The 12471-nt window shown below is 39.9% G+C and overlaps 1 protein-coding gene across 1 annotated transcript in view; it reads left to right on the top strand.

Annotated features, from left to right (window-relative positions):
* LOC134538581 (unconventional myosin-XV) overlaps positions 1-12471 on the top strand; it is a 205305-nt gene that overhangs the window by 45848 nt on the left and 146986 nt on the right. The window contains exons 5-13 of the mRNA XM_063380005.1: positions 456-519; positions 2518-2627; positions 3726-4010; positions 4746-4923; positions 5239-5362; positions 6754-6908; positions 8431-8625; positions 10673-10807; positions 12007-12294. Of these exons, the coding sequence (XP_063236075.1) occupies positions 456-519; positions 2518-2627; positions 3726-4010; positions 4746-4923; positions 5239-5362; positions 6754-6908; positions 8431-8625; positions 10673-10807; positions 12007-12294 (1534 nt within the window). The remainder of the gene's footprint in view (positions 1-455; positions 520-2517; positions 2628-3725; positions 4011-4745; positions 4924-5238; positions 5363-6753; positions 6909-8430; positions 8626-10672; positions 10808-12006; positions 12295-12471) is intronic.

The raw sequence follows: 12471 nt of genomic DNA, 5'->3' as shown, positions 1-12471 counted from the left end.
CAGTTTAATTGATAAATGTATTTTTTTTACCTCAAAAAACCCTTCTTGAAAATCATTTGTAATAAATTTATATATTCTTGTTTTCAAGTACAACTAGTAAAAAAGTCTTAAGAATCGAAAAAAAAAAAACTAAAAACATTCTAAAGCAATATTTGCCAGTTTTGTTATGTCACTATCACTCAATGGCATTGCTTAAAAAAAATTAACAAAAAATTTGTGAAAAATAAAACACACTAAAATTTAAAAATATAATAGTGATTTAGTTCTTATGCTCAATCATACCAAGTGCACAACCACCAGATTAATATTTTTTTTGTTTATTTTCCATTATGAAAAAAAAAATTAAAATATTTGTAATGAAAATACTTAAAGACATTTTAGTGAATAGCTAGTTTGTGTTTTTATGTAGTTTGAGCAGAAATTTTGCAACTGATGTAGTATTACCTTCGTTACAGGGACCTTAATGAGGCATCGCTTCTGTGGAACCTCAAGATTCGTTACGATAAGGAACTTATTTACGTAAGTGACATAGGCTGATTAGCTCAGTCGTAATGGATGTGAGGATGAAGTGGGGGTACTGTCTGGTGTGGTGTTGTGTGTGTTTTGCTATGAGTCTTAAACGCTGTTGCATGAAATACGTCAAGCCCTGCCGAGCATACAATATCCCATGGTGCTAAGGTAGACTCTAAAAACTATGAATGAACGTAATCAAGTCGGCGGAATCAGTTTGCTGGCTACTCCTGCAATTTTCCTTCTGTAAGGGTTGCTCTCGGTACATAGCATTTGGTTGGAGAATTTCCATGAGTGCTACGGGAGTAAAGAAACGGAAATGTGTAACAGACAGTGCTGCTGTCTATGGCTGATGGCATGAGCCGAAGTTCACAAAGCCAAAGGAAAACTTTATAGAATTAACTTTTTATGAATTTCAACAAGATGGGCAGTGTTAGTTAGTATTTTTTCAAGTCCTTTTTACGTTTTTATCAGAGCAGTTTCATTATGTAATTAAAAAATTTTTTCTGCAAATGGATTGATTCGAAACTTAATCAGCGTAGCTGCTCCGGCAGCAAATTCTAGCGGAAGGTGCAGAAACTACATGTGATTCGCATCCAGAAATGTAGTTGAAAACACAATTTGCATGTATTTATCATGTTCGGCATTATTTTCAAAAGTTATGCATTAAATTTTGTGTCCGAATTTCATATTATTGTAGGGCCATGCATATTTCGCGAAACGATTCCGAGACTAACTGAAAGTTAAAACACTGTAGCATCGTCTGTGTTTCGTGATTGGATGAGTTTCTTTCAGGTAAATTACTATTGTTGAAACACCAATCACAGTAATTCATTGCGGAAGCAAATGCGTCCTTAGTGGCTCAGCCAAATAAGGCAATGACTTCTCTCGCAGACGGCCGCCAATCACAAGGAAGAAACCGCTGGTGCGCGTATACCTTGTTGCCGTCTAATAGGCGTTCAGCTTTATTCGCGAAAAATGCCTGCTCCTAATTATAAGTATATTTGCGACATGAGGACACTTGAACTTGCTCGTTACCAAGATTAGATGTTACACATCTCTAACGAATACTGAAAGACTCACACATTTCTTTATTAGTTTCTGGTTCTTCAGGGGATGTCTTCACCAGTGATCCAATGATAAGTGGCCTTCACCAGGGGTGTACACAGAATAACATTTCGTAGAAAAGGGGAAAAGGGGGGGGGGGGTTATAACTTAAAATCAAGTAATTTCTTAAATTAAGTATATTTCATTGCTAAGGAATACAAATCTCAGAAATAAAGCTGCATGTATTACCCCGGAGAAAATTTGGATTTCTACGAGCAAAATAATTCTATTCAAGCATTTTTCGTGACTATTGTATTTAATACACAACATATAGGTGAGAATTTAATTTTCATTATTTAAAAAAAATTTTTTGTAAATAACTTTACAAAGATACAATTAACACAGGGGGAGCCTTGCTCAATAAAAATTATTAATTATTATTCCAGGTGAAATGAAAAAAACAATTTAATCCAAGAACAGTTTATATGCCTATTAATTATGGTTATTAATGAGTTAAAGGTATTTTTTCAAAAGTTTTAAAATCCTTATCCTGTACCAAATCATAAGAAGATGCAACAACAAATTTTTCTCATGCAATAATGTAATCATGAATAACCCTATTGCTATTATTGATAAAAATCCAAAATAAATAATCAAGCAAGCTATACTTTTGGTGGGTATGGGGTGGGAGGAATTATTTTCGTCTGTTGGTATCCGTGCACAGTCTTTAGATGGATGACTTGTAAGAAAGAGATTGGGTTGACGTGGTTGTTCCTTTTTTATTCACATTTTAAATTAATGACTAATGTGAATAAATGTTTGTTCCTAAAAAAAAAAATTGCTACATTATAGCCATTTTATGTGTTCTCAAGTGTGTACTGAAACATACACAACTTGTCTATGTAGAGTTTGTGATTCGTGATGGATGTTATTTATTGATTTTTAATGATTCCATTCCAGACGTACACGGGCAGCATCCTGGTCGCGGTCAACCCGTACAAAATGTTTGACATCTACGGGATAGACATGGTGAAGAAGTACGAGGGGCAGATTCTCGGGACGCTCCCGCCGTGAGTACCGACACATTCTCCAAACATCACAGTTTATGTTTCGCATGAGAGATTCATGATATCTCAGGTTCTTTTGTTTTCACACTAGTGTGGGTGTGTTGGATAGCACTGGAAAAAAAAAAAAAAAAAAAAAAAATAAGCATTTGGTTTTTTTAATTTATTAAAGTTTCTTTGACTGAAACATGGTGTCACCGATTCTCTACTTACAGAGAGATTCGAGAGTTAATGAGACATTTTAATACTTAATTGGTATGATGTTAAATTAGTAATCATACGTGTATCATTAAATCATTTACGGGGTGGCTAGCAGGGTGAACCTGGAAAAGTCAGAAAATTTTCAAAACAGGGAAAAGTCATGGAAAAATCAGGGATTTTCTTTGGTAGTCAAGGAATATATTTAATGACTATTTTAATGGTAATTTTTAATTACAAGGTTAATAAAAAAATAAAAGTTATAGCACAGACGTATTTTTATTTGTGCAGGTTCCATGTACACATGAGGAAAGAAAAAAGAAAATTTTATATTTTTTTTTTTTTTTAGTTTTAATACTTTTTATAAGTCAATTGCTTGATGATTTTGGTTAAAACAAGTCATAAATTCATATTCATTAATGTTACTTAATAAAGGAAACACAAATGGTAATTTTTTATGAAATACATGCTTACAACTAACACTTGTGCAAAAACTACATTATATTATTATTGCAAACGTAATTCTTACCGCTTCTGTGTACGAGGCATGTTGGGCTAGATATTCGAGGGAATCCATTTATTAGGTAGTCCACTATAATTATAGTTACAATAATACTTCCGAATAAAGCTCTCTGTAACATTATGTGGCTAAGTTGGTATAATTTTCTTATTCTGTCTTCAGTAGATTAATTTTTTTTTATGAAATCTTGTAGGGGAGGTTTCCGGACCCTGTGGCCTGTCCCCTGGGCTATTTCGGTAATTCCAACAAGCCTCGAGTGGGCACCTGATTTTAGGAGAGTAGAAGCATTGTTTCAGTGAATGTGAGCGTGAGTGCTCATGCCAGTTACGTGGCTCACCCGAGTACTTCTCGGGAAGCGATGCCACCCACGGTGTGCGTGTTCGCAGGCACCTGTTCGCGATCGGCTCGGCGGCGTACGGCCACCTGAGCAAGGAGGGCGGGCCGACCGAGAACCAGGTGGTGGTGATCTCGGGGGAGAGCGGGTCGGGCAAGACCGAGTCGACCAAGCTGGTGATGCAGTACCTGGCCGCGGTGAACAAGTCGCCCTTGAACCTGGTGACGGAGCAGATCCTGGAGGCGTCCCCGCTGCTCGAGAGCTTCGGCAACGCCAAGACGGTGCGCAACGACAACTCCTCGCGCTTCGGGAAGTACCTGGAGGTGCACTTCAAGGCGTGAGTGCTCCCCGCGACGCCGCAGACACTCGCTGTCCGGAGACGTCTCGCAGATGTGCATGTTCAACGGGAATATTTAGAGGCTAAACTCCCTAAACTCTGAGAGAAATAATCCATTACATATACAGTGGTATACTGCTGTAATTGAGGCTCTATATCACACTCCATGTTGGGGACACAGAGAGCTCACAGGACGGGCGTCGCCCCCGGACAACGCCAAACCAATGTAACGTCAAAGATGGAGTGTCACACTGAGCTTTCAGTGGGAACATTGCTGCTTATTTCATCAACTATTCTTACTGCCGACCGACAGCTTATGTCAGTAAGCTGGTTTTTTGGTCACCGCAACTTTTTTCAACTGTTATTAACTGGTATTATAAGCTTGATTAATGAACAGCACTCTGGTGTTAATTTACATGTAGGCACCGACTCTTGGACCCAAGCGGATAGTGGTTTAGTGCTTCCCCAATAATCGTCAAAAGCGATTGCAGTGAAACCTCATTAGGGAGAACATAATTTGTAAAAACTTCTTTCTTTTAAATATATATTTTCAGATATCTACAAAAATATTTACGTTTAGTAATAGTTCAGTGCATACGAGTACCCAGAATGTGGGGTTTCCAGGTAATCTGTGTTAAGGTTACACTGCGAATGATTTGCCGTACAATCGAAAGCAACGGACCTCACGTGCGGTCTGGTCCTCCCCCTGTGCTAGTGTTCGTGGCGGTGTTGCAGGGGAGTCATCCTGGGCGCCAAGGTGACGGAGTATCTGCTGGAGAAGTCGCGCATCGTGACGCAGGCCCCGGAGGAGAGGAACTACCACGTGTTCTACGAGATGCTCAAGGGACTGGGCTCCGACGACAAGGAGAAGTACGGCCTCCTGACGGCGGAGAAGTACTTCTACCTCAACCAGGCGAGTTGGCGGCCCTGGCCCTCCCCCCACGTGGAGCGGTTCCCGGGTTTACCCGCCTGGTGTGGTTACCATCTACCACTTCTGAAAATGTGATTGGTGGAAGAATAGTTGGTGCACAAGGATTGTCTTTTAGCGTTATGTTGTTACTCATGTTTTACTCATATCTTTTGAAAACATATACTTTCTCTCTGGGCAATAAGTATTTTTCTTTGTGAAACATAATACATAAGTAAATAAAATAAAGTTTGATTATTTAGAAAGTTACAAACACAAAATCATAGCCTGTGGTAGTTACTGCGTAAGGGGTGCCCGCAGGGAGGGAACTGCGAGATCGATGGCAAGTTCGACGGAGAGGACTTCCAGTCGCTGCTCTCGGCGATGCAGGTCCTGGGCTTCTCGTCGGAGGAGCAGGACTCCATCTTCAAGATCCTGGCCTCAGGTACAGCCGCGCTCGGTGCTGCCTCGGGCCGGTTCCGAGCACAGCTTGCAGCGCTGCTAACCAGCTGAGCAGTTGCTAACTATTGTTTGTTTCAATTAATGGAGTTAATCCCAGCAAAATAATTTTTGGTGAAAAAATAGTACATTTTTTCCACTTAAATAACAATTTTTTTGAATTCATTCCAATGTGTTAACGTTTCGGAAGTTATAATGGATTCATGTGAAAGCATTTGTGGAATCTTAAAGTTTAAGGTTTTTAAATACAATTTTTTTTTAACATCTTAATCATTATTAAAAAATATATGGTGATAGTATTTTTTATGAGTGTATGAATTACTTCAGTGTTGTTTCAGTTGTAACATATATAAAAAAAAACTGTGGTTTACCAGCAAGTACGTGAGAAGTGCACATATACCTTCAATTGCGTACTTGCATAGCCGCATATAGTCCTGTGCAAATGCTAGTTTTTTTGATGCGAAGCGGATGTGTAATTGAAAGTTTTAAATATTTGCGAAGTTGAATCGATTTGCAATATTTTTTTTGGCGAAGCTGCATTACACTTATTTGATTAAATATAAGGATTGAAGTATAGAAAAAATAATCGTTTATCATTTGTAACGCTAACTGATCGAAGGATAAAGCAATTGGACCCTGTTAATAACATCATTCAATAAAAATTATTAAATAAATAGTATGCATAATATTAATATTGAACATTTATAAAAGCAAATAGAGTGCCACGTTTGATTTTTTTTTTGTAACCAACTTATTGAAGGAAAACAAAAACAAAACAAAAATAAACAATTTTTATGAGCGAATCTTAGGCTTCCAATGTTTTAAAGCTTGGCAACGAATGCGAAGCTTCACATCAGACACAAAGCTTTGCATCACTACCGAAGCTTCTAATAATGAACACCAAATTTCTTGGCGAAGACAAATTGAAGATTAAAAAGAGCTTACATTGATTTATCCCGCCATGTAAACTTTAGGGCGTGCGTAAAGAGCTAGCCAAAGGAAAAATTTTCAATTTGATAGAATTCATTCTTTACCAAACTTATTTATAATATCACTCTAGTCCTTTTATCATTATATTATTTCTGTTACTTGCATGCAAAATTAAAGTTAGTTTTTTTATATAACGCCAGGTGAGCATAACTTCTAATGCATGTACGCAAGTACACGGACTCGTTTTTTTTTCCATGTCGCGTGTGCTCGACCGGTGACATTCCGTCGCACGACTGTTGCCCCGGGGCGACAGAGGTTCGCCTCTCGTCAGGCGTTTGGAGTTCTGTCACGCGGGTCCGTCTAGGGCGCTGCCTCCACCCGTGGGCCGGGCCTCGTTCAACGACCGGGTGACACACTGGTAACGGCAGACGGCCGTGTTCTGCGCAGTGCTGCACCTGGGGAATGTGTACTTCCACCGCAAGCAGCTGAAGCACGGCACGGAGGGGGTGGAGATCGGCTCGGACGCGGAGATCCGCTGGACCGGGCACCTGCTGCAGCTCAACACCGACGGCATCAAGCGCTCCCTCACCACCAAGACCACGGTCAGTACTGCCTGTCCTGTCCGCCTCCCGCTTTCTGTCTGCGAGCTCTCGCCCGGGCGTCGGCCGAGAGTCTATGTGCGGCAAGTGTCTGGGCTCAATCGACATAACGGACCGTATAGTTACTAATAAACACAAACTTCTACCGTTGCGCACGGCCGACCTGCCGAAGCGAAAACAAACGAGAACGAACTGGTCACAAGATGGCGTGGGAGCAGCAGCGTCACGATTCCAACGCTGCGGGGCGGGAAATTCAAATTCAACATTTACACCCGGCCTGAACAGCGAGGAAGCAGCATCCTTAATTTGATTCTTACAGTTTTATAATAACATTTTGTGTGTTCTTTTTAGTTTCAGATTTTAATTAGCATACAGCACTTACATTGTGTGTGTGTGTGTGTGAAGGGGGAGGGGGCGCATGCATGTGTGTGCATGGGCGCGAATGTGTGTGTGTATGTTTACGGTTTTTTTTATTACAGGGGCTCTTATATTGGAAAATTTTTTTTTATTTCACTTTTCAACGCCTGGTAATTAATTGACAAAACGATTTCCTCTATTCTTTTAAACTCTTTGGAGGGAGGGTTTAAAGTATTCTGATACACTCCCCCTTTGGCTACACTCCTGGTTTAAATATGACTTCACGAAGTTCTGTAAGATATTAGATTATTGCGCATGTTTTTTACTTGATTTACCGTAGTTCAACTCTGGTGATTGATTTTGCTGTAGTGTTGAACATTTGTGATTCACTCAAAAGTAGCTGTATTCTGCTAAATTTTCTTCTGCCAAACATGTAGACAAATACCTCAACTCATAGCTAGAGCCAAGATTATGTGGTGAATTGCGATAAAATGAATTAACAGCATGATTAAGTCAGTACACTGCCAAACACTGAAATGAAAGTCAATAACACCGGATAAAACCTAAATGCAGCAAAATTCAACTCAATTACCTCATTATAGCTATTAAAATATACAATTCATTTCATAAATCTTTAGTTTAGGTTTTTATTTAAAAACATTAAATGTTAAGTACAAAAAAATTATTTAGTTTCTATGGTTTTTTTTAAAAATTAAAGTAGATAAAAGCAGTCTATAGCTGATACCATACAGTCATGGGTATAGGCCTAAAGAGAAACATTACAATAAAATGTACATGTATAACAGAATTTAGGCTTTTAATTAAAACATTGCATTTTTTTTTTGATTATTGAAAGTTTTAGTTGTAGATTTTTGTTTAACTATCAACAATATATGTAGCAGTATTGTTTAATGTACACATGTGAAGTATCTTACCATGAATTGTTGACTCAGTTGATCAATGTAATTGTGCTTGACATGTATTTATTATTATTACATGAGTTTTAATTTTTAATGACGATAAAGATGAAAACAACTTTTTTTAAAAATTAAATTTATTTTTCCGTAACGCCATAAAATCCTGGCTCTACTCATAGTTCCTGTATGAAGCACGACTGTCTGTCGTGATGAGGACAGAGAACAGCTGGTGATTGTGCTGACGTCCCCAGGAGGCGCGGAACGAGCGGGTGCTGACGCCACTGAGCATCGACCAGGCCCTGGACGCACGCGACGCCTTTGCCAAGGCCCTGTACAGCGCCCTCTTCACGTGGCTCGTGTCGCGCATCAACCAGATCGTGTTCAAGGGCACCAAGAGGACCGCCTCCATTTCCATCCTCGACATATTTGGCTTCGAGGATTTCAAGGTGAGGCTAGAGTGCTGTCTCGCTCCGTATCACAATGTTTTGCCTTTACATTCATGCTGTCAGACGTCGTGCCGAAGGTGTGAGCAGATGCTGGCTTTTTGTGGGACAAACTGACAGTCTTGTTAGACTTACATGAGCACTTTTGAAACTAACCGTAAGAAAAAACCACTGTCTGTCATTTGGGAATAAAAAGATATCAAGCAGCACTTCTGAAAGTGTTCATTTAAGTGTGAACCAGCTATATGACACACAGAAACAAGAGACACAGAAATAAGGGTTTAGGTGTTGCTTATGCAACACCTGTAGCCTAACCGTATTCCAAGTGCACAAACCGCTCCCAAACCCTCAGATAAAGACATGGCCAGTCCCTTATTTTTGAGGTAATGAATGTTGGTGTCCTATCTGTTGCTGTTCAGTTCCCTAACTGCAGCGCATGTACAGATCTCACTTCATCGGTGAATTATTCCAGATGGCGGACTCGGGTCTGACGCCATTAACTTGTCTATATAAATTTTTGTGAACATTGGGGAGACATATCAAGCGCGTTTGTGTGCCAAATGAAACTATATGGTAGCAAAACTATCATGGATTACATTTTGTACACTTTAATGGTCATAAAAAGATATAATCGCAATTTAAATAGTATTGCAGGTTCTGATTCGTATATTTTCTATTTTTGTGCGATAAATGCTGGTATCTCTAGGATTTTTGCTGTAGAATTTGTATTGGTGGATGCAAAATGTCTGCTAGAACACATTGGAACCATCTTATAGCCTCGCGCAGGGCACTGTTTATTGATAATGTTGCCGATCTGTTCCCTTACTGGGATTCTGTCTGAACACGTTCTGGAATACGGCCCGCGAGTTAGGTTACTGTCTTGTCCCAACAAGGCAGTGCTTATTCGCTACCTTACCTGAACGTCTTGGAATAGTAGTAGAGATCCAACATGACTGTGTATGTGCATACACCCGTGAAGTCGTGGTTCAACACGACAGCATGACTGGTGTACTGGTTTCAGCAGTAACTATTTAAATTTACTACATTGGTTTGATGAATATTAAAAAATTTCTGCGCCGGCTTAGCTACTTACGTAACGAGCATAAGACCACTTACTTTCAGACCACTGAGTGAGTAATAAAGGTCCTTATTGACATAGTCTGGAACACCAAATTTATAACAATTTATATCTTTTATAAAATAATCATCACAATTTTAAATGAACGTACACTTTTTTATTTTCTTCTGTTTATTCTCCTCTCCATTTCATGTAATAACAACTGTTTTCTTTTTTCCTCACCAAAGATATATCATGTGCCATAGAGCAAAATTTGTTTTCTACATATCACAGTACTAATTTTATACAATAAACATAATTACTAGGGCTGGGCCGATGCCAATCACCGATCACAATTATCGGCCGATTTTAACACATCGGCATCGGTACCGATCTGCAAATTATTTACCGATCACCAAACGCCGATCATTACATACTAAATCAAAATTAATAAATACTGAATTAAGCTTAAAAATGCAAAGTTGTACGTTTAAAATTTACTTTCAAAATTCAAAATAACTAAATAAGGTAGGCCTACAGTCACCTATCAACAAAAACACGAATTTACAGTATTAATTTGCATATGGGTATTTTTAAAACATGCCACACCATTATTTTACCGAGTTTTTAATAATTCACAATAAAAACTTAGATTTTTATGAAATAATACTATGTAATTTTAACTTATGTCTATTGCACTTACGAAACCACAGCCTTAGAATATTGTGTGCTGATTTTAAAATTTTTGTTATTAACATCAAACAAGCTATATAATTCTTAATTTGTCTGATCGGCAATGATCGGCGCCGGTCATCGGCGCAAATGATCGGTATCGGAATGATCGGCAAATTTAGTGATCGGCCCAGCCCTAATAATTACAATTTTGATGCTCATTAACCAAAACAATAAATTAACATAAAATACAGTGTAACAGTACGCCGGTTGCAGTTGCCAACATGTGTGTGTGTGTGTGTGTGTGTGTGTGTGCGGCAGGAGAACAGCTTCGAGCAGCTGTGCATCAACTACGCCAACGAGAACCTGCAGTTCTACTTCAACAAGCACATCTTCAAGCTGGAGCAGCAGGAGTACGCCAAGGAGAAGATCGAGTGGCAGACCATCACGTACACGGTGAGTGGCGACTGAATGGACCGCAGCCTCCGGGGCTGTGTCGTTCCTCCAGCCTCGTCGAGCCCTCGTGGGGCAGTGCCAGCTCATCTTGCGATCCGCGTGCTCCACTTCAAGTGTCCCCGTCACTAAGCATGTGTGGAATCTTTCACCCGCTACGTGGCAGATGTCGTGACCTGAGGTAGTCGAGCTGAGTCTTTGTACCCGTAAAAAAAAAAGTGGCGGCTTTAAAGAATCCCTCTCAACAATCCCCATACCGAGATAATACCTACTTTGTTTAAATTATTCTTGCAATAAGGAAAATTAAATTAAATTTAATATCTGGACATACGCCTTTGCAGGCTTAAGCTTGTTGCAGTACAAAAAAAATCCTCACGAAGAACAAGTTATACATTAAATAATAGGAAGGGGGGCTCGACAAAAAAATATTTGTCTTTAGTTTTTCTTATCCATGCACTTTTGCGCAATAATTTGGTCTGTAAATAAAGACAATCTTTGAATTCCAAACATTATAACTTATAAGATTACTTTTTTAATAATTTGAATTATGGTTTTTTTTGTTAAATGCTACATAGTTCCATGATGTAAATTGCATTTCGGTGGTATGTTGTGTATTAACTTGCGTTTTGGTATTAGCTTTGAAAGATTTGTGCAATGGGAGTGCATGACTTGATGTAGGCTTTTGGACATACGCCATTATTAAGCACATGTATGTAAACCAAAAGACAAAAAAACACAAATTAGGCAAACATTGCTGTTGTCAACAGGATGTATACACCACATAACATTCCATAACACTTTTGTTGTGTTTTTGTCTCGTTTCAATTGTTGTGCTGAATTTTTTGGGCGGGAGGGAGGGGGGGGGTTCAATTCATCATTTGTGGGTTTTTTTTTTTTTTTCGTTCTCTTAGACCATTTTTCTTTGTTTTTCCTTGTTTGTTGACCATATTCCTGTTATGGAATATTATGTGGTGTACATATCCTGTTGACAACAGCAACTTTTTGCTTAATTTGTGTTTTTTGTACTTTTGGTTTTTTTTGTAGTTTTCTTCTGCAGACATACGTGTGCTTAGCAATGGCGTATGTCCAGAAGCTTACATAAAGTCACATTTTGGTGTTGTGCAGAGTATTCTGTGTCATTTCGGTGTTACCGCAATTGGGCGGCTGACCTGGTTGGTGCTGGTCGGCGGTGTGCCCCCCAGGACAACATGCCGGTCATCAGCCTGATCGCCAAGAAGCCCGTGGGCATCCTGCACCTGCTGGACGACGAGTCCAACTTCCCCAAGGCCACGGACCTGTCCTTCCTGGAGAAGTGCCACTACAACCACGCCCTCAACGAGCTGTACTCGCGCCCGCGCATGTCCGGCACGGAGTTCGGCGTGCGGCACTACGCGGGCCAGGTGTGGTACAGCGTGGACGGCTTCCTGGACAAGAACCGCGACACCTTGCGGCCGGACGTCGTGGAGCTCCTCATCTCCAGCAAGCTCGCCGTCAGTTGGTTTACAGATCCCGCCTTCCTCGCCGTCAGTTGGTTTACAGATCCCGCCTTCCTCGCCGTCAGTTGGTTTACAGATCCCGCCTTCCTCGCCGTCAGTTGGTTTACAGATCCCGCCTTCCTCGCCGTCAGTTGGTTTACAGATCCCGCCTTCCTCGCCGTCAGTTGGTTT

This window comes from Bacillus rossius, chromosome 13 (assembly GCF_032445375.1).
Source record: "Bacillus rossius redtenbacheri isolate Brsri chromosome 13, Brsri_v3, whole genome shotgun sequence".
Taxonomy (NCBI): Eukaryota; Metazoa; Arthropoda; class Insecta; order Phasmatodea; family Bacillidae; genus Bacillus; species Bacillus rossius.
Note: the sequence above shows the minus strand (reverse complement) of the source record. Positions and strands in the feature narration are given on the sequence as shown.